This window comes from Amorphotheca resinae, assembly GCF_003019875.1.
Source record: "Amorphotheca resinae ATCC 22711 unplaced genomic scaffold M430scaffold_7, whole genome shotgun sequence".
NCBI classification, from domain to species: Eukaryota; Fungi; Ascomycota; class Leotiomycetes; order Helotiales; family Amorphothecaceae; genus Amorphotheca; species Amorphotheca resinae.
In genome coordinates this window covers 1418353-1443273 of record NW_020194477.1, presented here as the reverse complement: position 1 = coordinate 1443273, position 24921 = coordinate 1418353, and the positions used below count along the sequence as shown (strand labels likewise).

The following is a 24921-nucleotide window of genomic DNA, read 5'->3' as shown; positions in this document are numbered from 1 at the left end:
GTACCTTATGAAGGTTCAAGTCGTATGGTTCACGTGACTATATGAAGTAAGGGATGTACCTTAAATTACCTTACCTAGGTATGTATTCTCTCAACACCTATCTTCTATATACTTCCAAATAACTCATTTCCTGTCACATACGACCACAGACTGAAGAAAATAGGGCATCCCGTCCGCTCTGCCATACTCAAGCTTCAGATCGGCAGATTAGTAGTTGGGTGGGTGACCACCAGCGAATACCTGCTGTTGTATGTTTTTTCTTAACTTTTGCTCCTTTTTTCTCTGATTTCTTTTTATCCCCTTTGGACTTGTACGAGCTCTCCTGATTTTTTACGATCAACGTCTAGGTAATCATGAAAGAACCCCCTTTTCTCTCCGCAAGTTGGAAGTTCAATTAATGCCGTCTGTCCACCAGACCGATGATCCTTCTAACCCTGTATTCTAAGTCCCATTTCCTCTTTTCTCACCCGTTCATGACTTCCAAGTAGGTCGGTGGTAAACAGGCCGGATGGGGGCGACGGCGGATATTTTTATTCCTTCTTACTCTTGTATATGTAAGTTGAGAGGTACAGAGAGGCACCAATGTAAGAAGGGATGTACGAGTGAGCAGTGATGAGCCGTATATGAGTGCACGGTGAAATATTGATCCGAACCGGATTCCAACCTCAACAACCTTGAAGCAAATATTACTTCTTGACAGCGACCAAGATTCGATAAGGACCAAATCTATACATACGACTGTCATAACAACATTTGAGTTTGTATGACAGTTTTTGCCCTACCTCCTACGGTTTAATTCGTGATCTAGATACTGCTTAAATACCTAAGCGCCATTACCCCTCCTTGGCATCCCACCTTGGTCCTTGAATACCTCTTGCGCCGAATTCCACAGCTTCGACAACTCGAAACTCATATCAAAATGGCACCAATCTATGCCCCGTTCTCAGTGAACAGCTCTGGTTATCTCCAAGTCTCCCCCGTCCATTCCATCTATTATGAAGAATGTGGTCTCGCAACCGGCGTGCCCATAGTATATCTTCATGGAGGTCCAGGAGGAGGAATAGAGGATAGTGATAGGTAAGAAGGATCCTTGAGCACGGAGAAAGTTGCATCGTATAAGGGGGATTGTAATAATTAGCTAGCGCAACTTTGGGGGAAAGAGGAAAATGGGCTCTGATTCTGGTAATAGACAATACTTTGACCCCTCCCACTATCGCAGCATCCTCTTCGACCAGCGCGGTTCTGGGAAATCCACGCCTCACGCATCCCTTGAAGACAACACGACCTGGGACTTAGTCTCCGATATCGAGGCCTTGCGACAGCATCTCAAAATCGAGAAGTGGATAGTATTCGGCGGGTCGTGGGGCTCTACCCTATCCCTGGCCTACTCCGAGAAGTACCCTGAAAGATGCATAGGCTTGATTCTGAGGGGTATCTTCACGCTGCGGAGAGAAGAGCTGGAGTGGTTCTATCAGAAGGGGGCAGATATGCTCTTCCCTGATTTTTTCGAGGCCTATAAGGCAGTGATTCCGGTAGAGGAGAGAGGCGATATGATGAAGGCCTATTATAAGAGACTCACGGGAGACAATGAGGAAGAGAAGCTCAAATGGTAAGATATATCAATTCCCTTCTAGACATACGTCTCTGTTAACCAGCTTTAAAGTGCCGGTGCATGGAGCAGCTGGGAAACAGCCACAAGCAAACTGATGGTTGATCCCGAGTATATCAAGAAAGCCGAGGATCCCAAATGGTACTTTCCAACCCTCCCCTCGGCCTCTCTCATACCCCATACTTATCTTTCTTCTCAGGGCGCTCGCGTTCGCGCGAATTGAGTGTCATTTCTTCGTCAACGGCGGCTGGATGCGAGACGGTCAACTGATCGAAGAAGCGCACAAGATCAAGCACCTACCCATCATTATTATCCAGGGTAGGTACGACATCGTGTGCCCTGCCAAGACCAGCTGGGAATTATACCAAGCGCTGGGAGGAGAGAAGAACTCTAACGTCACGTACCAAATCATCGGCGATAGCGGACACAGTGCCCACGAAAAAGCCATCGAGGAGGCGTTGGTGGATGCCGCTGACAAGTTCAAGTCTTTGAAACCTTAAAGGATCAGAAGGAGCGCAGTCTCCTCGACTGGTCAGCACTGCTTTCGAACTTGTTCTTGAGACTAGGTAGGGATTATATATATGGCTGCGCACAACGAGCACTTGGGGATTCTATTGCTTGAGTCATGGATAGGGAGCTCTTCCTCTTGATTGTCGGCTTTCACTGTTGCTACTTCGGAGATGCTCTCAAATTCAAGATGTGATGTGCTTTACCTCTCCAAAGCCCAAGCCCCACCAATTCTGCTGTTGAAATTCTTAATGCGGCCCAAGGGGCAAATGCGATCAAGGTTGGGTTTTTGTAACCCGGGCGTGCGACACCATGTTATACCGAGTCTTATTAGTTGCGCAGCGCCACGCACTTTCATATATTCATCTCATCTTGGAAAGCAGTCATCTACTAGAAGCAGAAATACAAAGCGAGATCAGTCACGGTTCTATTACTTAGATACAATACACACCGCATCCACACTAAGACTGATACGCTTTATTCTTTTTCTTTTTTCTTTTTTCATGTCCCTTCCCACTCCTCCCTCCGCCAATCTCTTATCCCAATGAAGCCATTAAACTCCGAACGCAATTCAAGGATTGCAAGGACGATTGGTCCGATCCTCCCAACGCCTCGCCAAACAGAGCTCGCTTCTCTGTGAAAAAACAAAACTGCAAGACTATGGCCCCTCCTTCCCTTTTTTCTATTCAATATGCCACATGGAACAACCGCTGAATGTATCTTTCCCAAGTCTCCTAGTCTATCTCCACCACCTCTGGCTTCACCTGGTTACCCCTTCCTTGCATCTGGCTCTGATTTTGTGTGTGTTGTGGTCGTTGCTGATTAGACGTATGAAAAGGCGGGCGCTGAGGAGCCTTTATTTGCATTGGAGTCATCGGGGCAACGGGCGCCATTTGCGGTGCCTGCACTTGCGGTACCTGCGCTGGCGCTGGCGCTGCCTCTGCTTGTTGTGTTTGTGTTAGGTTTTGTTCCGACACCATGCCCCTCAATACTTCGTCAATCTTCTGTAATAACTCCTCGACCCCTTTCGGTTGAGCAACAGCATTGACACGCATGCCCTTCCAACCCTCACCCGACGAATTCCATATCGGCTTTAGCAACCCGTCGATATCATCGCCTTCCCTATCCCGAGCATCAGTACGTCTAACAAACCACCATGGCTCGCCTTTCCGTTGCTGTAGTTTGATCTCGAAGATGACTTCGCGGGGTTTAGGTGGCGATGAAGAGTCGGGCGATGCGCTAAGAAAGTTGTAACGAATGATATACCATTCTATGGCCCTGACGAGAACTAAAGCCTCTCCGTTGTCTGAGAGCGGGGTCCAGGCTGCTTCAAGAGAATCGAGAGCTCGTAAAGCGGGTAGTGTGAGTGGGAGGAGGTGAGCAACGCCATCAAGGCCTTCATTTCCATTCAGGACTTTGGCTAGGAGATCTGCAATTCGAAGGTGCGGATTCCCTTGCTCGAGAGAAAGTGTCATGATGTTGACGGCGGCACCAAAATCAACAACAGCCCTATACTGAACCAGACCACCCGTCTCACTTGCCTCAGCGGAGGCAGGAGTAAGGGAAGAGCCATATGAGAACACGATCTCCCCGAGAGAAACAGATTCGCACGTAAGGGTCTTTTCGTGCTTGTGAAGTACTTCAACAAACTCGACCAAACGCTCAATGCGGGTGGCTCGCTCGACGAGGGCTGGTATGACAGCTTCGCCAATTCTAGACCGAAGTCGGAAGGCGAAGGTTCCAGATTCTGCGTGGAAAGCAATATCCCGGTCGACCCTCTCCTTGAGTATACTGAGGGAGGCGGGTACTGGCACCATCATGCGCGCTTCTGTGACGATCATAGCAGTCTCTTCCTGAACTGCCTTCTTCGGTGGTTGGACGCCGCTAGAGACGGTCGCGTCTGGGGGTAACCCTTGTTGGTTCGGCGAAGAAAGTGCTTGCAGAACCATGGGTGGTAGCGACTCCAGGCCTTGAAATGTGAGTTTGACAACATTTCTCGCCCACGGCTGCCCGGTTCTTTTCGACTTGTTTTTTGACGGTAAGATTTCTGATAGTTTCACGTAGATTGATGGAAGTTGTATTGGCGAAGATATCTTGCTGCTCCTCAGTACGTGGTTAGCGCGACGGGCATGTAGTGCCTTCAGGTTGGCATAATGAGAAATCAGAGCCGCAGCAAAGATGCTGAGTGTCGACAAGAACTTATACGTAGGGATAGGTGATGTCGCTTTGATTGGTATCTCAAGGTAGTTGACGAGTTTTAACTCTGGCGGAGGTGCGTTGGGTCTGCCAGTGTTGGCTAGGGTGGGAGCAACGGCACTAAAGTTGTCAGTCTCACTATTATCAATAAGCACGGGAATACACACGTTTCAATCAACCACCAGCGCTCCCCACTCATACCAAGACTGACCGCAACGAACCACTCCTTGCTCCAGCCAGTACGACGGAACCAAGCGACTTGTAAAGTATCTTTTGGAAATACTGGTTTCAGTTCTTCGGGTTTGAGGTCTGGCTTTCTTATTCTGATCCATCCAACACTCAATCCATGAGTGATGATCTCATCCGCAGCCATTTCGCAGCGTAGCATCTCGATATAACCGTGAGCTTCGTTGGCGGGGTCCATTGATTTGGAGTTGAGCGCAAACTCCGTTCTTACACTGAGCAGCGATGCGGGTCCGAGTATGAATTTGCCAGTGATTGGCTCAATCATGACAGACAGGTACTGTTGGCCAGCAAATTGTATCTTCAATTCTGACTCTGACGGTTCATCCGATGATGTAGATAATGTCAGAGCCATTTCGCCTGTCGAAAACAGGGTTCTCGGCTGCAATTTCTCGTAGGTCGATTGCAGAATGTGATTGATATGTTTCGCAATGACGGTCTTCAGCAATGCTTCGGCGGAGATGTTGACGGTATCGAAAGGTATATCGGCGTCTTTGACCTCCTTCCCATCACGGAACCACCGTATGAAAAGCCGGCTGGTGGCTTTGGGATCGTATCTGCCGTCTTTCCGCCTCCCACTGTGAACGCCGAGAATGATCCAACTCTTGGGTCCCTTTTTGCCGTATCTATCCAGCCAGTACTGAATAGAGAGTGCTCTGTTCAGAGGCTCTACCTTCAACCCTTCGATCCATTTGCCCCTAGCAAGGTCGGATGCCTGCCTTCTGCATTCACTGATCTTGTGGGTCAGGACCATCTCGTGCAATAATTTATAGCACCCAGGGAGCCCATCCGTGAGTAGAACTGCATTCACCCTGCTTTCGATATGATATCGTAGATAGGGAGTAAGTTCCGGGAGAGTGGGCGAGAATAGGAACCGGAAATCAATGAACCAGAATTGTTTGTCCGGATCTTCGTCTGCAATGGTGAGATCAAGCTCGAATTCTCCAGCCACTCTGAAAGTCACACGACCAGACCCGATGGTGTAATCTTTAAACTGCAGCGGAGTATTATCGTATTCATGCAGGTTCATTCGTATAGAGAGAAGTGTATTTAGCTTCTCCAGCGTCTCCAGCACATCTGCAGGGGTCAATGGAGGCGGTGGAATGTACCCAAGCTAAATGATGTCAGTACGTCCTTCTGCAGCTCCAGGTCAAACATACCTCTGGCATCCAGGGCGCTTTTCCAGTTGATAATACCTGTAAAGCAGTTTTCAGGTCTGGATTGGGTAGCCTCGAATAGGGCAAAGTCCTCTTAAGCTGGGCCAACTCATGTATCGCCGTTTCATACAAGAGTTTTTTATCATCCAGGTAGAGTTTCAAATCTATCGTTTTGCTAACATCTTCGCTTCTCCGACTCCAATTCGTTATGACCAGTGCTTTCACCCAATCTGCGTGTGTATTCTGGGCGAAATTCAAAAGGAGTAACTTCTTGGCGACATTATCGGCGGAGTTGTCGTCTACAGAAGTAACGTGGGATGCGTTTCCATTGGCAGCAGAGGAGGGGACCGGCATCTGGGAGAGCTCCAAGATCTTCGCTTTCAGGTCCTCGTGCGTTTTAACTGCAAGACGCTGGAGAAGGGTTGACAAAGACATGTACCCGTGTGTGATGTGCGCGATCTCGGGGGGAAGTTGGTTGATCCGTTCTTGCAAATCCGGCGGGTTCGTAAATACTTCTCCCTCCAGCGCTTCCGCGAAGGCGCCATTAGCTCCATTGCGAGGCGTTGGGCTGATGGGTGTCATTCTCTGCTGAAGTTCAGCCCGCCCTTTCCCTTTATCTTGACCCTTCTCCGCGGTGTAGCTCCCTCCATTGACGCCGTTCAGCCGTTGATCCCGATTGTGGTTCGTATGCGACCCAGGCCTGTCCCCATTGTCCATGATGACTCCTGGCATAATATCTGGGCCTGTGTACCCTTCCTTCCTCTCCAGCGCTTCTAGCACACCCCCAACAGCCGCTCCTTTGGTTTCTATCCGCTTGGGCGATTCTATCTTGGCTGGTGTCGTAGAGGGCGAAGGGCGAGGTTTTCAGAGGTGCTCGAAGAGCAAAGTCGCATACGCTACCTTTGATGAGCAAAGAACATGGGAGCGCGATCGAGCCCAGCAGTTGATCCGACCCGAACTTTATGATCCCGCAGCTTCGTGCATGCGATCAATCGCGCTGCTGTTCTTTGTATGAGTGAGAAAACAAAGCGCGACCTGGCATGAGAAGAGGGCTGCTGGGCCGCGGAGAAGATCGCTCGTCGTGATGGAAGGCGAACGAAAGTGACAGCGGAGGCTGGCTCAATGTAGCGGTGCCTTATGCGGCAGAGGCGCGTCGATGGGTGGAATATTTGGTGAGGGTGGTTGGTGGGTGATGGAGTCTGGTGTGTTGTCGGGGGGGGCGGCTCCCTCACATCACAGTTGAATCTAGGATGATGGATGGATCTCCCATCGCGGAACTAGCACGGCAAGGCGCCCAGAACGGCTTAGCGCCTGGGACGGAAGTCACGTGACACAGCGGGCGATGGGAAGCGGAGCGGGAGCGGGCGGAAGTGCTGTGGAGGGCGATGGAGTCCTGGCCAGCTATCAAGTCACGAGTGTCAGACAACTTAGGTGCTCGAGTGCAGGGGAGGGCGGCGGGTTGAACGAGATCTGCGAATCAAGAGTGGAGAGGAAGTGATATACACATGTACTAGGTACCTCGATGTATTGCATTCATAGGTGGATGGGTAGGTACCTGGTACTAGTATGCAGACCTCCGCCTCGGAGTGTATGCTGTATATACGGCCATAGGCTGGCTGGTCGCTTTGATTCAACTCTTCCATATATACGTAAGTTCCTATCTCTCTATATCTGGATCTCTTTCTTCCCCCCCTGCAGCCTCTGTCCAAGGTGCTCGCAGCCTATCAACAATACCACACCGTCTCTGGGTCTGTCCCGCACTTGAGAACACGATTGAGCCGGTTGTCTTCCTCCTTCTAGGTATGCAGCAGTAAGGAGGAGCAGCAGCGCAGCAGCAGCATTCGCCTTGGCTCAAACTTGGCTCGTCTGCGTGTCTCAGAATGGCCGTGATCCCTGGGCATCGAGCCTCGCTCACTACTGTACATCGTTATTAGGTACATTCTCTTGCGCCGACTACCCTCCCTCTTTATCTCCTCGCCCCATGACCCGCCCAGGACGCTCGTTCTCGAGATCTTCGTGAACATCTCCTCTGTCCTCTCGTCTTTTTCCTCTCTCCGCGTTATTTTGTCGGTCAAGGCCGCTGTCGTGAACCTCCCTCCGGATACTAGCAAATAATGTCCGAGACGCCTTGGAGCCATTCGGGTAGCGCAATGCTGTAATCGCCTTGCTTACTGGCCCTGGGGTGTCGCAGCAATGGTGCCGCCCAGCGAATCCCAGCTTCGACCTCAGCGACCTCAGCAACTCCACCGTGCTTTTTCTGCCAGCAGTACCAAACACTCCGTCCGGTCGTACTCATCATCCTTCGAAGCAGATGACGAGCGCTCGAGCTCCGCCGACCACGAAATGGGACCCGAGGACGCCTTCAGAGATGATCCTTCTCAATACCCAGAGGAGGATACCCGGTTGACGAGTAGGAAAGAGCTGTCAGGATGGTATGCGTACGGATTCGCAGCAGAGGTTTTTGTAATATGTGGAATAGGTGAGCTTTTGCGATTTCTTTGAAGCTCTGTTGGTCTCAAGCAGACGTGGAGGTGTCCACATAGATCGTCCGGGGACTCCGCATACACATCAGGACTGGGTATTGGCTTGGAGATTACATGGTATATTGGGGAGAAACCTGGTGTCATTTCCGGGTTTTGAGGTCCGCGAGTGCAGGAGGAAGTCAAGTCACCGCACCATTTGGAGCTTTGGGGTCTTGAGGATGTATGCTAACGATGCGCTCCAGGTTCATTTATACCCATTACATTAGAACAACTGGCACGAGAGAATGGAGTTCTCCTTTCTGATCTCAAGACACCCTGCGGTTCGAGTTCAACATTTCCATCGCCTGACATGCCAGTTGGACCCTCTGCCGTCAAAGATCTCGGACAATGTGTGGTATACGTCCTCGGCCTGCAGATCAATACAGCCAGTTTCGCGATGTACAGCTTTTCATTGAGTGTTCTATTCCAAGCATTACTCGTCGTCTCAATTAGCTGTACGGCTGATCATGGCAACTATCGCAAGAGGTTACTGCTCCTTTTCGCCTTCTCAGGCGCCATAGCTACGATGCTATTCCTCACCGTGGTATCGAAGGTCTACCTCCTTGGAGCTCTTCTGGCCGTAATTGCGAATACGTGTTTCGGGGCCAGCTTTGTGCTTCTGAACTCATTCCTACCCCTCCTGGTACGGCATCATCCTAGAGCTCAATACCAAATACCAGAACCCAGCCCAGAGCCTCTTTCGACGATTTCAGAGCAACAGCCGTCTGAAGAATACCTCGATATGGCTGATTCAACCCCAACCCTTCTTCCTCCAGGCTCGGATCCTACTGCTCCATTACCTACAGGAGAAAAGCTTACATCCATCGAGCTGCAATTATCCACCCAGATATCCTCCACGGGAATTGGAATTGGCTACAGTGCGGGATTGTTCGTACAATGCGTAGCAATCGCCGTCATCTTCGCCATGAAAAGTACAACATTCTCCCTCCGCGTTGTACTGTTTCTTATCGGGGCATGGTGGTTTATATTCACCATCCCAGCCGCATTATGGCTCCGACCCCGCCCCGGACCTCCCTTGCCATCTTCGGATCCCAACGACCCATCAGCAAAACGTACCTGGTTGGCCTACATCGTGTATGCCTGGACATCTCTATGGCGGACTATCAAACTTGCCCGTCGCCTCAAAGATATAACCCTCTTCCTCGCCGCCTGGTTCCTCCTTTCCGACGCCATCGCCACGGTCTCGGGGACCGCCGTGCTCTATGCCAAGACACAACTGCACATGAAACCCGAAGCCTTGGGTCTCATCAACGTAATCGCCACCATGGCAGGCGTTCTTGGCGCATTCTCCTGGGCCGCCGTCTCGCGTCTCCTGAAATTGCGTCCTCATCAAACAATCCTAACCTGTCTCTTTATCTTTGAGATCATACCTATCTACGGACTTCTCGGCTTTCTTCCCATAGTGAAGAGATGGGGTGTGATAGGTCTCCAGCAGCCGTGGGAGATGTACCCCCTTGCTTTCGTATACGGTCTCGTCCTCGGCGGTCTCTCAAGCTACTGCCGCTCCCTCTTTGGTGAGTTGATTCCCCCTGGCTCCGAGGCAGCCTTCTACGCCCTCTACGCCATTACCGATAAAGGCTCATCGGTGTTTGGCCCGGCCATCGTCGGGGCGATCGTCGACCACACCGGGGAGATCCGACCAGCGTTCTGGTTTCTGGCTGCGCTTGTCGGCCTCCCAGCCCCGCTACTCTATTTCGTGGATGTGGACAGGGGCAAGGAGGAGGGTGCCAAACTGGCGGAATTCATCGAGGGGTTCAAGACAAGAGAGGGTGATGAGAGCGGGGAGCAGACGCCTTTATTGGCGGGTGATGCTTATAGAGCATATGAGGAGCGGGCACATAGAGATTGATTAATTCTTTTACCTTACATGAGCCGGTGTTGGTTGGCTAAGATTTAAGCATGCATCTGCATAGTTAATATGGCGTTTTGGGGTCTTGTCACAGAATCTGAATCCTGCAGTTATTAAGCGTTATTCATATGTTCCAAACTTTAATTCTCCCCTAGCAGTCCGCCGCCTTCCTTAGAGATATAAAAGACACACGACACGACGCGAGATTGTGAAGTCCAGCTATCTTTCCAACTCTACGAGGACAATGTAGAGCGTACCTTATCCGTTAGTATGGCGTCGCCCATCCATTTATCAATGTCCACCGCCGAGTAACTGCTATACAGCACGACGACATTACTCATCCCAATCACCTCACCTCGTCCAATAAATGTTTAAGTGAGTGACAATAATTAATAAAATGACACGACTATCCCATCCGATGAAAGCTGAAGGGACAAAAAAAAGCGAATGACACCACTTCACAACGACAAATCCAAAACGCAATAATGAACAACAACCATAGCGAATTTGTAGAGTGTAGTGTACGAGAGAATGAATGGGTAGAGGTAGAATTTGAAGTGGATTTATGGGTTCAAAGAGGTTGTGGGTTTGGATTTTATTGAATTGAGAGGCCACAGGACTGAACCCCCCCCCCCAGAAAAACCCCAAAAAAGAAGGAAAACCTCGGGCCAACAAATATAATTACTGAATCATCTTGATTGATCGAAAGAATTTGCATGAAATATGAGTATTTAATCAAGGCTAGATAGAGTTAAAAGAACAAAAAGGAAAGAAACAAATAGCTGGGTAGGCACTTCAAAAAAAAAAAAAGGTACGCCGATTGCATGTATCACATTACTGTGTATCGAAATACTCCAAAAAGGGAAATGAATGTCCAAAAAAAAATCCAAAAAAATGAGCAGGTCAGTCAAACTGAGCTGTCGGGAATTGAGCCCGAGGCGGGGCTCGAACCCGCGACCTTGAGGTGCCATTGATGCTTCAATTTAAGAGCCACACGCTCTACCGATTGAGCTACCCGGGCTGTTTGTTGGATGCACTTTTCTTATTTTCCTACTTAGAGTGCTTCGGCTATCACCTAACGCCCAGTTCGGCTTTGTTTGACCGCGTGATAGCAGCTTCAGATATGACAACTTGGGAAACAGCAGTTGATTGCATGGAAATAATTGCAGTCCTATACTGCTACTCCAATTGTGTTATTATTTTCTGTCATCAATGCCCAGGTGATATAACTCCTCTCACGTGCTAACCCCTCTGCCCCTCTCAGGGCGGCTGCAAGGGGCACGCGCTCTCCCCGATGATCATCTGATCTTGTCGGGTCTCGCTTAGGGATATCGGGATCGCTTATCCACGGCACCACGATAAGATAGGGGCAACAAGAAATGCAAAGCGGAAGTTTGCAAATGTTTGACCGCTTCGAACTATGACTACAACAAACTGAATTGACTGGCTGCCCGGCTTCCCGCAGAACTATTCGCGTTATTCCAGCTTCTTGATTTGGGTCTCGTCTCCTCTATCGTTAACTAATCTCTTGTCGTCGTTCTCTGGCTCCCTGGCTCCCTTGTTCCGCTACCCTTGGTAAGCTGCGCGCCCTTCCGCCTCGTCATTGTGTCAAGAGCCCCTCTTTAGACGCATTATATATATATCTGCATTGAACTTGAGAACTGCCCCGCGTCCCGCTCCGTCCAACTACACACTCTTTGAGCTCTCTACACAGTCATGTCTCCTCCTTCCGCCGTTGATATTGAGGCTGTGAGAGATACTGAAGCCATTGTGCTCCCAGATCCATTGACCGTCAGTGGCGTTGCGGCACGACGGGCCAAGGCGGGCAAGTTGGTAGCAGGCACCGCATCATATGCTTCCAGCGAGTCCTTCAAGAGTCCTGTCAGTCAAACTCTTACTCGCCATATTCTCTGCTAACGATGGCCGCATGCTAATCTATATGTAGGCACCCGGAAAACCAAAAGCCAAGAGATTCGACCGTATGTCATCCGCCTTTCCTACCACCGCACTGCAATCCCCATACTGACCACCAAAGATCTCCTTAGTCTCGAGAGCAGATCGAGAAAGCCTTCGAGCTTGAAAGGTGCGGCCAAATTCCTGAAGGATCCAAACTTGATCTCTCTGGGAGGAGGGTTACCATGTGCCGAACACTTCCCCATTGCAGAACTGTCAATCAAGGTTCCCACACCTCCACATTTCTCCGAGGAGGATACAAAGCAGTCGGGTGTGACACTGAACGCTGGGAAATATGACGTTTCTGAAGGAAGTAGCATATACGACCTCTCAATCGCCCTGAATTATGGCCAAGGGACCGGCTCAGCACAAGTCCTTCGATTCGTGACCGAACACACCGAGATTGTCTGCAACCCACCATACCAGGATTGGCAGTGTTGTCTTACCGTGGGTAGCACTGCGGCTTTAGAACAGGCATATCGCATGTTCTGCGAAAGAGGGGACTATGTTTTATCCGAAGAATATACCTTCGCCTCAGCTGTTGAGACCGCAGCTCCCCTCGGGGTTAAGTTTCTCGGCGTCAAGATGGACTCCGAGGGTCTCCTGCCGGAAAGCCTGGATGAGATCTTGAGCAATTGGGACGTGAAGGAGAGAAAAGCCAGAAAGCCATTCCTCCTTTACACAGTCCCTACCGGTCAGAACCCCACTGGTGCAACACAAGGAGTAGAGCGACGAAAGGCAGTCTACAAGGTCGCGCAAAAGCACGACGTCTATATCATTGAGGATGAGCCTTACTACTTCCTCCAAATGCAGCCCTACACCGGAGCCGGCGCCCCTCCTGTTCCCCCACCAGCGAACCACGAGGAATTCCTCAAAGCGCTGGCCCCAACCTATCTCAGCATAGACGTCGACGGACGAGTTATGCGTATGGATTCCTTCTCTAAGGTTATCGCACCTGGAACGCGAGTCGGCTGGATCACCGCATCCGAGCAGATCGTCGAGCGTTTCATCCGCCATAACGAGACGTCCATCCAGAATCCCAGTGGGCTTTCTCAGATGGTCCTGTACAAGTTGCTAGATGAGGGCTGGGGCCACGGTGGATACCTTGACTGGTTGATCGATCTCAGACTCGCATACACAAAGCGACGAGATGGCCTTCTTGCCGCATGCGAGAAATTCTTGCCCACCGATCTAATCAGCTGGAACCCACCCGCCGCCGGCATGTTCGTAAGTTACCCCCAAACTACACCCCAACATGAACTTCCGCCAACTAACACCTCAATAGCTATGGCTCAAAGTCAACTGGCAAAAGCACCCCGCCGCCAAAACCAAACACATCCTCGACATCGAAGAGGAGATCTTCCTCGCCGCCGTCGAACGCGGCGTCCTCGTCTCCCGAGGAAGCTGGTTCCTAGGCGAGAAGAACACGGATGTTGCGCCGACCGACATGTTCTTCCGCGCTACCTTCGCGGCTGCTACTGAAGAGAAGATGTCCGAAGCTATCGAGCGCTTTGCTGAGGCTGTTAAGGAGAGTTTTGGCGCTAAATAAAATCTTTATCCTACCCTAGGTACCTATAGAAAGACAGGTTGGAGATCAACGTCGTCGCTAGCTAGCTAGCTGATTGAGTAGGATAATCAGAGGAGACCTATTAGTTAGTTCCTAGATCTAGAATGCGTGTGGTTCTTGTTCTTTGGTTTGGTTTGCACTTGCATAGGTATTAGGTAGATCATCAGTCAATCAATCAATATCCTCTCAACGTAGATTTTCTTTATCCCTGAATATCAAGGGTCCGTGTTCAGTGCAAAGAGAAAGGGAGGGGGGAGCTCAGAATAGGGGGGTTTGGTAAACAAGCAATCCAGGCTCTCAAAGCCATCATTCTATTACCCCCCCTTTGCATGATGCAAACCTATAACTCTGCTTCTACAAATACCTAAGCAAGCAACTCATACCGTGTACAAGTCCAATTTTTTTTAATAGGTTCCGCACTATGCCTTTATCTGCTTTACTGCCTGCTCGTCCCCCGCGTCGGAGTAACCCATTTACTCGGCGACGCAAATGATTCCAAGCCCGTGTATTCCCTACGATCCTTAATCCCCAAGACGACATCGCGCGCCGCTCTCACGCAATCGTTCAATCCCACACCCGTGTACGAGTTGCCGGCGACGCTCAGCTTGCCCTCAAACGCAGCCATGAGTTGATCATGAGCTGTCTTCATCCGGCGGCTGTGACCCACGACGTACTGCGGGATACAGTCGCGTTGTAGGGAGACGTGGACCTTGTGCGGCTCCTCGTTGATCCCGAGATGGCGGTGGAGGACGTTCTTGGCCATGGCTGCGCCCTCCTCTTCATCTGGGTATTCGGCTCCCGAGAAGGTGTCCCACCAGTGGCCTCCGATCATCACGGTGATTTTTGTCCCGGCGGCGGTGTCCTGGCCAGCGACACAGTCGGAGTCGAAGACAACACCGAGTGCCATTTCGGGATTTTGCTCGAAGGGGATGGAGCGCGGGATGAGGTACCCGAATCCTTGCTCGGGGAGCAGGTGCGGGTCCTTGTAGTAGAGGTTTACAACCATCACGGTGACGGCGTGGATGCCTGCTAGGGAAGAGACGGAGGGGGTTAAGGTAGCAAGGGAGGAAGCGGGGAGGGTGCTGATGCAGTTGGTGTATGTGACGGGCGGATGATTGCTGGTGGTTTGGATCTGACCCCTTCTTAGCTCAGGTAGATAAAACAGAAATAAGATGGAACTTACTGTTACGCCTTCCGCCTTAGCATCATATTCGATTTTGTTGACTTCCTGGCTCATTTTGAATTGTACGTTTGGATTCGCCTTCAGGGACGTAGCCAATGCATTGCTCAAAGTGCTAATCCCCTCCTTAAAACTATATACGCTCGCTGAACGCATCGAATCGAGGAGTGGGCCCTGGAGTTTCGGCTTAAGCTGCTGATTCAAAATTATGTCTCGCTGCTGTAGCATAGGAGCGTTAGGGAGAGTGACTCGGTATGCCTTGGAGAAGCTTCCGAAGACTGCCTCGAGATTCCAAAGCCCGGGAAACAAGCTCTTCATGCTCAATTGATTGATGTCACCGGCGTATACACCATGTAAGAAGGCGGACACAATGTTGTTTCCTATATCCGTAGTTCCCAGTCTTCGACTCAAGAATGACCCGACGGATTCATCTTCTAGGCGGGGTTCGCGTTGGGGGCGAGTCCCTTCGAATAAGAGCGCTTTGATCAAGCCTCTAAACACAGGCTCTGTCAACACGGACCATGCTATCGAATAGAAATCCTGACCCGGCCCTGGCATTTTGACGAGGTGGTCGGGATAGTATATGAAGCGGTTTCGAGCTGAGTTGGAGGACATCGGTGTTATGAGAACTTGGTCTTCAAGACCAAGGTCCTTGATCTATAGCAGGAATTTAGCATTTGAATGAAGAGATGTGTATTTGAGCCTACAATCTCTAGAGTAACCAGTCCAGAAGGGGTGCCTGGTCGCAGACTCCTGGGGCCTTGCTCGAATAGAACATTGCCATTCCCAACGTCGACTTTCTTGCTCTGTAGCCATCCTCCAAGTCTGTCACTTTTCTCGTACACAGTGATCTTCGCATACGGAAGTTCCTTTGCCAGGTAGTGTGCACTGGCAAGTCCTGTTATTCCTCCGCCAAGGACCGCAATTCGGGTTCCGTGATGGGGTTGGCCTTCCCCCGTCTGGCCGTGTTGCTCTGCACGCAGGACATAATCATGATGTGAAGCGGCTTCCGCGGAAACAACCTGCAGCGAAGACGAGATACCATCTGCGGAGGCTCCACTCTGGGTATGGAATTGCTTGCATTGTTTCTCAAAACTGGGAGAAACTCGGCGTCGTCGAGAGGGAGAAGAGGTGTGGAGTGATTTCGAGCATCGGGAGAACGTCGGCCAGCAACTTCGTGCACTCTGGCATCTCAGTGATTTGAAGCACTGCCCGAGTAGTGTTCCCAGAGCATGTTCAGGCAATTGAGAACGCATTGCCTCGACTACCTGGCACTCTAGGTTATGTCATTGGACTGTGTTCGGAGAGTGAAGTTCATAGTAGATTTTCGCTTATCAATAATAGCTCCACCCGGTTTATCGATGTTGAAGCTTCCCCGGATTTTGGGCAGACGGGATTCCATTGGGCAACAAGTGCATACGAGCTGAGGGTACGCATTCGGGTTCACGAGATTCATAATTCACAAGTACTCAAAAGAAAGTAAGCAGGAAGGCTATCTCGAGTCTTTGCTCGAGATGCCATGTAGACAGAGTCCATTCTACCGAATAATGCATCGCCCCAGCTTGACCAGACAGAGATATCAAGAGCATTCCCCCAAAACGCCGACCAACACCCGGTTCCGCCAATGAAACTGTAGTACATCTTTTGTCCCTATCCGCATCGAAGTGCTATTCCATACAAAATTCATCTCCCTATGTGACCAACTCCGCGGCAGCATTTGGTGCTGGATTCAACCCCTCTGCCTCGCCCGAACCGGGTATAATGAGCTCCTCCTTCCCTTCGTCGGCAACGAACTTTCTCTCACTAACATGCTCCTTCTTATTGTCTGCTACCCAGACCTTATCTTCAAACTTTCCTCTCTTCTGACCCTCAACATGCTTGAATGTACATGTCGGGATCAAGCACGGGTTGTACTTGCACAGGGTTTTAATGTGCGTAAATTTACAATTGGGAGTCGTACAATCGGCGCCGTTATAGCAGATTGGCATCGTAGGATGCCTGAATGGGCAATTTGCGCCGTTTGCACAGTTCGGAAAGAATTTGCAGTCCTGTTCGGTTTGATGTGCGAGCTTTAAGGCGGGTGACGGGTGTCGGCCAGCACACTTATAGTTCTTGCAAGCCGCCCCAAAAGAGCATACATCGGTGGGATCGATAGCGGCTCCAGGAGGAGCTGCTGGAGATTGGTGCGCAAATGGACAGTCTTTTTTCGTACAGGAGAGGTTATATTTGCAGGTTTTGTCCGTAGATGACTCGGATTTGTCAGACTTGTCCTGAGACATCTGAACATCCATCGATGACGAGGAGTTTTCATTAGTGGCTTGTTGATGTTGTCCAAGTTGGGGTTTGTTTGAACCATTCCGAAAGCCATTATGCTGTCGAGGTGCCTGAACACGGTCGAACAGTGATTTGCCTTGTTGCTGCTGCTGAGAAAAGCCATTCATCATTCCTAGGTTCTGCATGGGTCCACCGCCTAGTATTTGTTGCTGTTGTTGGGGAGTCAGGATTTGCGCCATCATACGTGACTGCTGCTCAAGCATGGCGAACATTTCGTATTGCTGTTGAGGAGTCATGCCCATAATGTTCGCAGCCGCTGATCCTGGTCGTGCCGGTGCGCCAGCCATGCCGCCTCGTCCATTCATCATTCGGGGTCCACCTCTACCAGATGCTTGTTGTCGCGGCCCGGTCGGGGGTGCTCGGGGCATGTTGATTCTCTCATTCCCCACCTGTGGTCGCACGCGGTGAAGGACCGAGTCGTTGGATCTGTCCATCGCCTTCGCAAGGTGACCGAGCATTCGCCTATCCCTAGGATCCCTAGGGCGATTGCCAGCACCATTGCGCATTGACTTTGGGCCCGTAGGTCTATGGAACGTTAGTACACTTGGACGGTTTAAGGGGAAGGGTGCGATCTGGTGGATTTGGTGTAAGATCCACAGATAAAATTACGTACACATTGGTATCTCCGGAGGCGTCTCCCATTTCAGCATCTTGTGTTCCATTCGTTATCTGGTCCTGTCCCATTCCCGAGTCTCCAACGGATCCATCCCCACCATTTTGTTGTGAATTCAGCAGCTCGACTTGTTGGAACAGCCAGTGGGAGAAATCTCTCGCTCCGGGGTCGTCGGGTCCAAGGTTGAGAAGATCGCCGGATAACTCTGCAGCAATTTGCTCCTGTGTCTTGCCATTCACCAGCATGAGGATAATGTATTCGCTGAGAGCAGAATCGTCGTCGCCACCAGTACTCCAACCAACCTCCACAAGCTTAGGCTGGATCGCGGCATTGAGCGCATGAGCCAGAGGCGTATCAAGGGCGACTTCGACAGACATCTTGGAGGTCTGGCGAGGTCTATTTTAGGAGGAGGCAAAAGGACGTCGCTCGGAGGCCACGCGAAGATCTGACGAGAGGGCAGAGTAACTCTCCCAATGACAAAAAAGATCAGGCAGTGGGAGTGAGGACTGCTGTGTGCGATCGTCGGTCAAGTCGAGTTCGGTGGTGGATAAGGAGTCGCGATGTCGATGTCTGTCTGTTGGAGCGTAGTAAGGCTTCAACGAGGTGAAATCAATTCACGATGGTACGATCACGTGATGGGGCTATGACGCATCTGCTTAGCCTACTTTACTTAAGTACTATCTTAGTCATCCTTTGCAGGAACGATATCGAGTCTACGAGAAGAAGATGATTGTTGACGGGAACATGAGCCGCTCTTCTGTTCAAATCATCACAATTGTGGGTGCTCGGAAGAAACATGGGGAGACCATCCCCCAAAACCGCATTGACATGAACGGAAACAGAACGAGAAGAATAGAAGGTATATCAGCACGTGAGTAAACCCTGATGCCTCACAATTCCGGCCCGTCTCCAGCCTTGCCCGGCCATACCTCATACTCCGTGAGGCTTCCAAGTTCCAAGTCCAGCCTTCTTCCTCATCGTCCAACTATTAGGTTTGCAACATAATTCCTAGCTAGGGAACCTTCTAGAATTTGGATCCAAGTATACGCTCCGTGACCTCATCTTCGATCCCAGGTGTCCTGCCTCGGGGGGCTGAGGCTTTTCGGAAACCCCTTTCACCGACATCTTTCTCTATCAACTTCTTCAATGTCATACTTCTTGTTTCAAAGACCTTTATTCTAGTCGGTTCCGTCCGAGATGTTGTAAACTCGGATCAGATTGGCAACACAATTCAATTGTTCGAGGGACGATTTCTGTCGAAGTACAGAGCACAATAGTATTCTGGGCATCGCTAGCTGCATATCACCCTCCGCCTTCACCACAACGAGACGTATGACGCAGATTTTGGATTTCAATTTCTCCTCAGAGACATCCTTGATAGTCCCTTCCTCGGCCAGCCACGGGTTGGATTGGGACCTTGAATCCGATCCACGAACTACCGCACCTATATTTGGACCAACAAGGCGACTCTAGTGGGTTACCCTGCCGCATGACGGTGATTTCGGCCGAGAGTTATTCGTTGTGAATAAATGCCCTAGCGACTCTCTTCCTTTTCTGAATTGCCTCCCACTCGCGCGCCCTATCTTTCTATCTTCTCTGAATCCGATACTGAATTTATTATGTGGTCTCCGATCTACCTAGTGTTTGCTCTGTGTTCTGAAGTTCGTGCTGTGTGGCCGGCGCCTCAATCATTCACGAGTGGGAACTCGGTTTTGTGGATAGAACGAGATGTTAGAGTCACTTATAATGGTGAAAGTGTATGGTGGAATTCCTTTCTTGATGCCTCTAATAGCCAAACCGAGCAGAAGGTGTTGGGTTCACAGAACTCCCAAGCACCCGGGCACGGCGCCTTCACCAGTTCCTCAGTAGTGCAATCAGCAGTATCCCGGGCCCTCCAGACTATATTCACGCAAAGTCTGGTTCCTTGGAAATTGGTAGCACGCAACGAACTTGCAAAATTCGAGCCACTGGCAAATGGAGTTCGCAATTTCATCAGCTGTCTCAATATTACCCAGACCGGCACCGATACCACTTTCAAACCCTTAGCTGGTGAGGTCGATGAGTCTTACAACTTATCCATTTCCGAACAGGGGATAGCAGAGATCTCCGCAGTCTCGTCATATGGAGTGCTCCATGGCCTGCAAACCTTCGTTCAGCTGTTCTATCAGCATTCCACCAATCGCGGTATCTATACCAACATGGCCCCCGTTTCGATCATCGATGGCCCAAAATTCCAACATCGAGGATTGAACATGGATGTGTCAAGAAATTGGTATCCGAAAGCAGATATTCTGAGAACCATCGATGCGCTCTCTTGGAATAAGTTTAATCGTCTTCACTTGCACATGACCGATTCCCAGTCTTGGCCGATGGATATCCCTGCCCTACCTTTACTGGCACAAAAGGGGGCGTATCAAATCGGGCTCTCTTACAGTCCAGCAGATATTGAAGAAATCCAGACTTACGCAGTTCAACGTGGTGTTGAAGTCATCATTGAATTCGACATGCCTGGACACACAACTGCTATTGGTCTTGGCTATCCAGAGCTCATCGCAGCATTCGACGCGCATCCTTGGAGAACTTATTGTGCCGAACCTCCTTGCGGGACATTGCAGCTTAATAATAGTGCAACCGCGCCCTTCATGGAGACCCTATTCGGCGACGTCCTGCCAAGGATTGCACCTTACTCCTCATACTTCCACACGGGAGGAGATGAGGTGAACGCCCAGGCCTATCTACTGGACCCCACAGTCAGATCCAATGACAAGACAGTCATAGGTCACTTGATTCAAAAATTGGTTGATCGTAACCACGCTCAGATCCGTGCAGCTGGGCTCGCACCTATCGTCTGGGAAGAGATGCTCCTGGATTGGAATCTCACTCTCGGGGAGGATGTTATTGTTCAGACCTGGCTTAGTGATGCCTCGGTCGCCTCGGTCACAGCTGCTGGACACAAGGCGCTGGCTGGCAACTACAATTTCTGGGTAAGACGAGAGTCCTTTATTGTCTTTCACCTGCTGACGGCGGTTATAGTATTTGGATTGCGGCAAAGGCGAGTGGCTTAACTTTGGTAACGGAGCCTCGTTTCAGGAGAACTACCCTTTCTTGGATTACTGCTCACCAACGAAGAATTGGCGTTTGATCTACTCATATGACCCCCTTGGCGGCGTGCCTGTAGCTCAGCACCATCTAGTACTGGGAGGTGAGGTCCATATCTGGTCTGAGCAGACCGACCCGGTCAACTTTGATGGTGTGGTTTGGCCCAGAGCGAGTGCTGCAGGCGAAGTTCTATGGTCAGGACGACAGGATGCTAGGGGACAAAACAGGAGCCAGCTTACAGCCGCCCCCAGACTGGCGGAGATGCGGGAGCGCATGGTGAATAGGGAGGTTCGTGCCGGACCAGTGCAGATGGTCTTCTGCACCCAACACAATGCAACAGAGTGTTCTGTATAGGGGCATGGCTTGGGTTTTCGAGGAGAGCAGTAGACAGAGAGTCCAGCATCAGCCGTGTGGGGTATCTTCCCAGGGACCTGTAAAAAGCTTATATGTCATTGGCCATATGCTGTCCCGGCACGCATCGTGGTCTGTTTCCCCAGGTTTAGCTAGCTACTGTGAGCATCACCATATGTAGCTGATCGTCTCATCGTCTCCTCGCCTGATCATCGCATCGAGGCTGGCTTCGAGATCCGCGGGCTCGGGATCACATGTATATTCCCGGTCCCCGACTCTACTGCATGCAGCCGAATACCGATAGGACAAGATTGAGACACTTTGTCTGACCTCTCAGCGCCTCGGCGTTGACAAGCTCTGCAGCCTCTGCTGATGAAGATATATGTTCCAATCAAGTCGATGGAAATTGAGCTTCTCAGCCCCCCTTCCCCCTTATTCTCTTGATGAATTGGCGGTCAGGCACTAAAACCCCAACATCTTCCCCTACCTTTTGGCCCCCTCGTTTCCCTGATTCCTCTCCTTCCTCCCCGCCTTCTGTTCTGTTTTGATACACGGGAGACATGTGATAGCTCGGCATCTTATTGCTGTAGCCCTTGTCGTCATTCCGAGCTAGCCGTTTGATAACCTTAAATATGTGGCTGGTAAATAATACGCATGATCTACAGCATTTTGGTGAACTATTTACTGTAATTATATCCCGCACGTGATATCTAACCGCGTCTAGCAGTATACCAGATTCAGGACAGGAACGCCTTCAAGTCAGCCCCTTTCTACGGAACTACCAATCCTTCACAGAGTTGGCCGTGACTAACGTTCAGTCTCAGCAGAAAAAGAGAGAAGTTGAAAGACCTTTAGCACTCATAAATTCGACCCAGTTTGGCAAGATATATTATTAGATAAGATATGTGGAGTAGATCTCGGAAGGCTGAAAGGGGCACCTTAGGCATTGATAAGACTTGATTTGATGCGCTGCTTTCTGCGCGGACTTCCAGGTGGTTTCCAGCAAATCTATCTAAGGTTAGAGGTGTATTCTGTGATAAAATGGACCATTGATCATATCATAATAATTACACGTTACAGCTATAATTATTACGGAGGTCCCAGACGCCGCCCCCTGCCCTCCCGATTTACCCCACACTGCCACCATCGGCGCTTGCAAGTTGCGACAAGGTTCAACTTTCCACCGACCCCGTCACTCCAGCTTTGAAAGTCTACAAATACACCCAACCACCACTATGCTTGGGCCCGTGAAGGCTTCTGCGTTCTGGATTTCCTCTCGCCAACCCTGAACCTTTTGCAGAGTCATTTATATCAGACGAATAGTGCTAGACACAGACCTTGGGTATCGTTACCATGATTGAAGAGCTGCTTGAACAGACGTCTCGCAAGAGCATCGCCGCTACTGTCGTTGTCGTCTTGCTCCTGTTGAAAGGCATACAATGGCTCAGCACCGAACGTAAGATCCGTTCTCTGGGCAAACATGCTCGGAGGGTCTGGACATGGCTCCCCTTCGGTTCGTATACGCCTCTCTCCCTCGTTTCTGTCTCTCAACCCCGCTGACATGGTATCTGATAGATGCCGATCTGGTGGTAACCTCTGTCCGCGATACTATGGCGCACCACAACTTGAGCGGCTGGCGCGGCTATTTCTCCGCCTTCAGCTCCTCTCCAAACTGGACCGTGGAAGCCGCCCCTGGTGGGCGCCGTGTGATCTTCACGGCCGACCCGGAAAACATCAAGGCCGTCCTCGCGACCCAATTCAGCGATTACGGCAAGGGGAAGCAATTCCATGACGAGTGGAAGGATTTTCTCGGCGATTCGATCTTCACCACAGACCAGGAGCTCTGGCATGATAGCAGACAGCTGATCCGCCCGCAGTTTATCAAGGACCGAGTCAGCGACCTGGGTATTTTCGAGGAGCATGTGCAGATTTTGATACAGCAGATCAAGAAGAACGGAAGGACGTGGGATGGTAAGCAAGGGAAGGAACTTGATATTAGCGACTTGTTTTTCCGGTACACGTTGGATGCGGCGACGCATTTTCTGCTGGGGAGGAGTGTTGGCAGTTTGGAGGTGCCGGAACAAGAGTTTGCGGAGGCATTTGCGGAGGCTCAGAGAGTGCAGAACATTATTGCTCGTACTGGGTATTACCCCCTTCATCATGCGCTATCGCTATATTATGGTACCATGCTAATGTATCGTGGGAATATAGGCCATTTAACCCCATTGTCCCTCGCAAAACCTTCTTTGCTTCTCTTCACGTAATCAACGACTTCGTAAACCCCTACATCGAAGACACTCTCCGCTTGTCCCCGGCAGAACTCTCCACTAAGACCAAGTCAGAGGAAGGGTACACGTTCCTCCACGCTCTCGCATCTTATACTCGTGACCGCAAGGTTCTGAGAGATCAACTTGTGGCAGTGCTCCTGGCAGGGAGAGATACGACCGCCGCCACGCTCTCATGGACTTTCTATGAACTGGCACGTGCCCCGGAAGTCTTCCACAAGCTAAGACAGGAGATAGTTGCGCGTGTAGGATTGGAGAGAGCACCGACTTACGAGGACTTGAAGAGTATGAAATATCTGCAGGTACATACCTCATTTTCTTTTCCTCCTTGTCTCCCAAACCTCTTGTTTTGTCTTCCTGGTACAGTGAAGTTAACATTGGCCAATAGAACACAATGAACGAAACACTCCGCCTCTATCCCAGCGTACCCTTTAACATCCGCATGTCTCTCAAGGACACTACGCTCCCCCACGGTGGCGGCCCCGATGGGCTCTCTCCTGTTGGCGTTCCAAAAGACACTCCTATTGCCTACAGCGCACTTGTCATGCAGAGACGCCCTGATCTCTATCCTCCCGTCTCCCCCAACTTCCCACACCCGGATAAATTCTCTCCGGACAGATGGTTCCACTGGCAGCCAAAACCATGGCAATATATTCGTATGTGCAACTTCTCTTCTCCACTAGAAGATTGACCCCTCCCCCTTATCCCACCCCCATGATCAAATCCTCTCATCTATACACCCCCAGTCAAGACTAACAACCAAAACAGCATTCAACGGCGGGCCCCGCATCTGCGTCGGTCAACAATTCGCCCTCACCGAAATGGCCTACACGCTCGTGCGTCTCCTCCAACAATTCGACAGGATCGAGAACCACATGGACAAGGTAGACGCCGGGGACCCATGTCTGAAAGCCGAGATCGTCTTGCAGCCGGGCCAGGGCGTCCGAATCGGCCTCTGGAAGAGCGAGGACGACGGCGAGAAAGCCTAAACTACTTTCTTCCCAATTTCTCTGACTCACGGTTTCGAGTACGGGAATCGCTGATGTGTGTGTGTGTGGAGGAGTTTGAAATTTTCTTTTTTTTTTTCTTTTTTCTTTTGTGATGGATGATTGGAATGAAATGATGGCGATATGATCTTGAAAAGATGTAAATCCGGAATATGGATATGAATCTAGCTAGTTACTTAACAGCTTGCTCTTTACCTACCGTAGGTATGATATGGTATGAAACCCATAGTCGGGATTGAGATTGTAATTCCTTGAAAATTCCTATTTCCTTTAAAAAGTGTTCATAACATACCTTACCTACCTACCTACCTACGTCTCGAGAGAGTAAAGCCGTCGAGGAGTAAGGAGTCAAGAACCGACTGACTGACTGACTGACTGTAAATTGAACTCTCACCACTTACCCAGGTACCTATCTACCGTATCCGCTC

General features: G+C 50.4%; 8 protein-coding genes across 8 annotated transcripts; 5 read left to right on the top strand and 3 right to left on the bottom strand.

Annotated features, from left to right (window-relative positions):
* Window positions 1–919: 919 nt before the first annotated feature.
* M430DRAFT_51279 (hypothetical protein) lies at window positions 920–2109 on the top strand (the record flags this gene model as incomplete). Its single annotated transcript, XM_024868204.1, has 4 exons — window positions 920–1077; window positions 1190–1609; window positions 1664–1750; window positions 1809–2109. The coding sequence occupies 4 exons, from the start codon at window positions 920–922 to the stop codon at window positions 2107–2109; spliced, it is 966 nt and encodes a 321-aa protein (XP_024720465.1).
* Window positions 2110–2621: 512 nt separating this feature from the next.
* On the bottom strand, window positions 2622–6936 carry M430DRAFT_59346 (hypothetical protein). The gene is made up of 3 exons (XM_024868794.1): window positions 5716–6936; window positions 4480–5669; window positions 2622–4432 (listed from the first exon to the last, which is right to left on the bottom strand). Exons 1-3 carry the CDS (start codon window positions 6442–6444, stop codon window positions 2851–2853), a joined length of 3501 nt encoding a protein of 1166 aa, XP_024720464.1. The 5' UTR covers window positions 6445–6936; the 3' UTR covers window positions 2622–2850.
* Window positions 6937–7905: 969 nt separating this feature from the next.
* M430DRAFT_51277 (hypothetical protein) lies at window positions 7906–10279 on the top strand (the record flags this gene model as incomplete). The annotated part of the gene is made up of 3 exons (XM_024868203.1): window positions 7906–8191; window positions 8438–10060; window positions 10215–10279. The coding sequence occupies 3 exons, from the start codon at window positions 7906–7908 to the stop codon at window positions 10277–10279; spliced, it is 1974 nt and encodes a 657-aa protein (XP_024720463.1).
* A 1233-nt stretch (window positions 10280–11512) lies between these two features.
* Window positions 11513–13817, top strand: M430DRAFT_141523 (hypothetical protein). The gene is made up of 4 exons (XM_024862716.1): window positions 11513–11985; window positions 12050–12083; window positions 12140–13284; window positions 13343–13817. Exons 1-4 carry the CDS (start codon window positions 11821–11823, stop codon window positions 13604–13606), a joined length of 1608 nt encoding a protein of 535 aa, XP_024720462.1. The 5' UTR covers window positions 11513–11820; the 3' UTR covers window positions 13607–13817.
* M430DRAFT_141520 (hypothetical protein) lies at window positions 13793–16103 on the bottom strand. Its single transcript, XM_024862715.1, has 3 exons — window positions 15512–16103; window positions 14808–15461; window positions 13793–14756 (listed from the first exon to the last, which is right to left on the bottom strand). The coding sequence occupies exons 1-3, from the start codon at window positions 16058–16060 to the stop codon at window positions 14061–14063; spliced, it is 1899 nt and encodes a 632-aa protein (XP_024720461.1). The 5' UTR covers window positions 16061–16103; the 3' UTR covers window positions 13793–14060.
* Window positions 16104–16495: 392 nt separating this feature from the next.
* M430DRAFT_28670 (hypothetical protein) lies at window positions 16496–18128 on the bottom strand (the record flags this gene model as incomplete). Its single annotated transcript, XM_024865810.1, has 2 exons — window positions 16496–17663; window positions 17752–18128. 2 exons carry the CDS (start codon window positions 18126–18128, stop codon window positions 16496–16498), a joined length of 1545 nt encoding a protein of 514 aa, XP_024720460.1.
* Window positions 18129–19370: 1242 nt separating this feature from the next.
* On the top strand, window positions 19371–21204 carry M430DRAFT_51274 (glycoside hydrolase family 20 protein; the record flags this gene model as incomplete). Its single annotated transcript, XM_024868202.1, has 2 exons — window positions 19371–20735; window positions 20785–21204. 2 exons carry the CDS (start codon window positions 19371–19373, stop codon window positions 21202–21204), a joined length of 1785 nt encoding a protein of 594 aa, XP_024720459.1.
* A 1173-nt stretch (window positions 21205–22377) lies between these two features.
* M430DRAFT_59340 (hypothetical protein) lies at window positions 22378–24727 on the top strand. The gene is made up of 5 exons (XM_024868793.1): window positions 22378–22714; window positions 22777–23344; window positions 23413–23788; window positions 23875–24142; window positions 24255–24727. Exons 1-5 carry the CDS (start codon window positions 22555–22557, stop codon window positions 24473–24475), a joined length of 1593 nt encoding a protein of 530 aa, XP_024720458.1. The 5' UTR covers window positions 22378–22554; the 3' UTR covers window positions 24476–24727.
* The last annotated feature ends 194 nt before the right edge of the window (window positions 24728–24921 follow it).

Bases quoted from the DNA above. Each gene is read 5' to 3' on its own strand.
- M430DRAFT_59346 (XM_024868794.1), bottom strand. From the start codon at position 6,444: ATGCCAGGAGTCATCATGGACAATGGGGACAGGCCTGGGTCGCATACG. The intron at 5,670-5,715 runs GTATGTTTGACC...GACATCATTTAG, and splicing joins AAGCGCCCTGGATGCCAGAG to CTTGGGTACATTCCACCGCC. The intron at 4,433-4,479 runs GTGTGTATTCCC...TGACAACTTTAG, and splicing joins CGCTGGTGGTTGATTGAAAC to TGCCGTTGCTCCCACCCTAG.
- M430DRAFT_141523 (XM_024862716.1), top strand. From the start codon at position 11,821: ATGTCTCCTCCTTCCGCCGTTGATATTGAGGCTGTGAGAGATACTGAA. The intron at 11,986-12,049 runs GTCAGTCAAACT...ATCTATATGTAG, and splicing joins GCGAGTCCTTCAAGAGTCCT to GCACCCGGAAAACCAAAAGC. The intron at 12,084-12,139 runs GTATGTCATCCG...TGACCACCAAAG, and splicing joins AAAAGCCAAGAGATTCGACC to ATCTCCTTAGTCTCGAGAGC.
- M430DRAFT_141520 (XM_024862715.1), bottom strand. From the start codon at position 16,060: ATGCGTTCTCAATTGCCTGAACATGCTCTGGGAACACTACTCGGGCAG. The intron at 15,462-15,511 runs GTAGGCTCAAAT...TTCCTGCTATAG, and splicing joins GACTGGTTACTCTAGAGATT to ATCAAGGACCTTGGTCTTGA. The intron at 14,757-14,807 runs GTAAGTTCCATC...AGAAGGGGTCAG, and splicing joins CTAAGGCGGAAGGCGTAACA to ATCCAAACCACCAGCAATCA.
- M430DRAFT_59340 (XM_024868793.1), top strand. From the start codon at position 22,555: ATGATTGAAGAGCTGCTTGAACAGACGTCTCGCAAGAGCATCGCCGCT. The intron at 23,345-23,412 runs GTATTACCCCCT...GTGGGAATATAG, and splicing joins AACATTATTGCTCGTACTGG to GCCATTTAACCCCATTGTCC. The intron at 24,143-24,254 runs GTATGTGCAACT...CAACCAAAACAG, and splicing joins AAAACCATGGCAATATATTC to CATTCAACGGCGGGCCCCGC.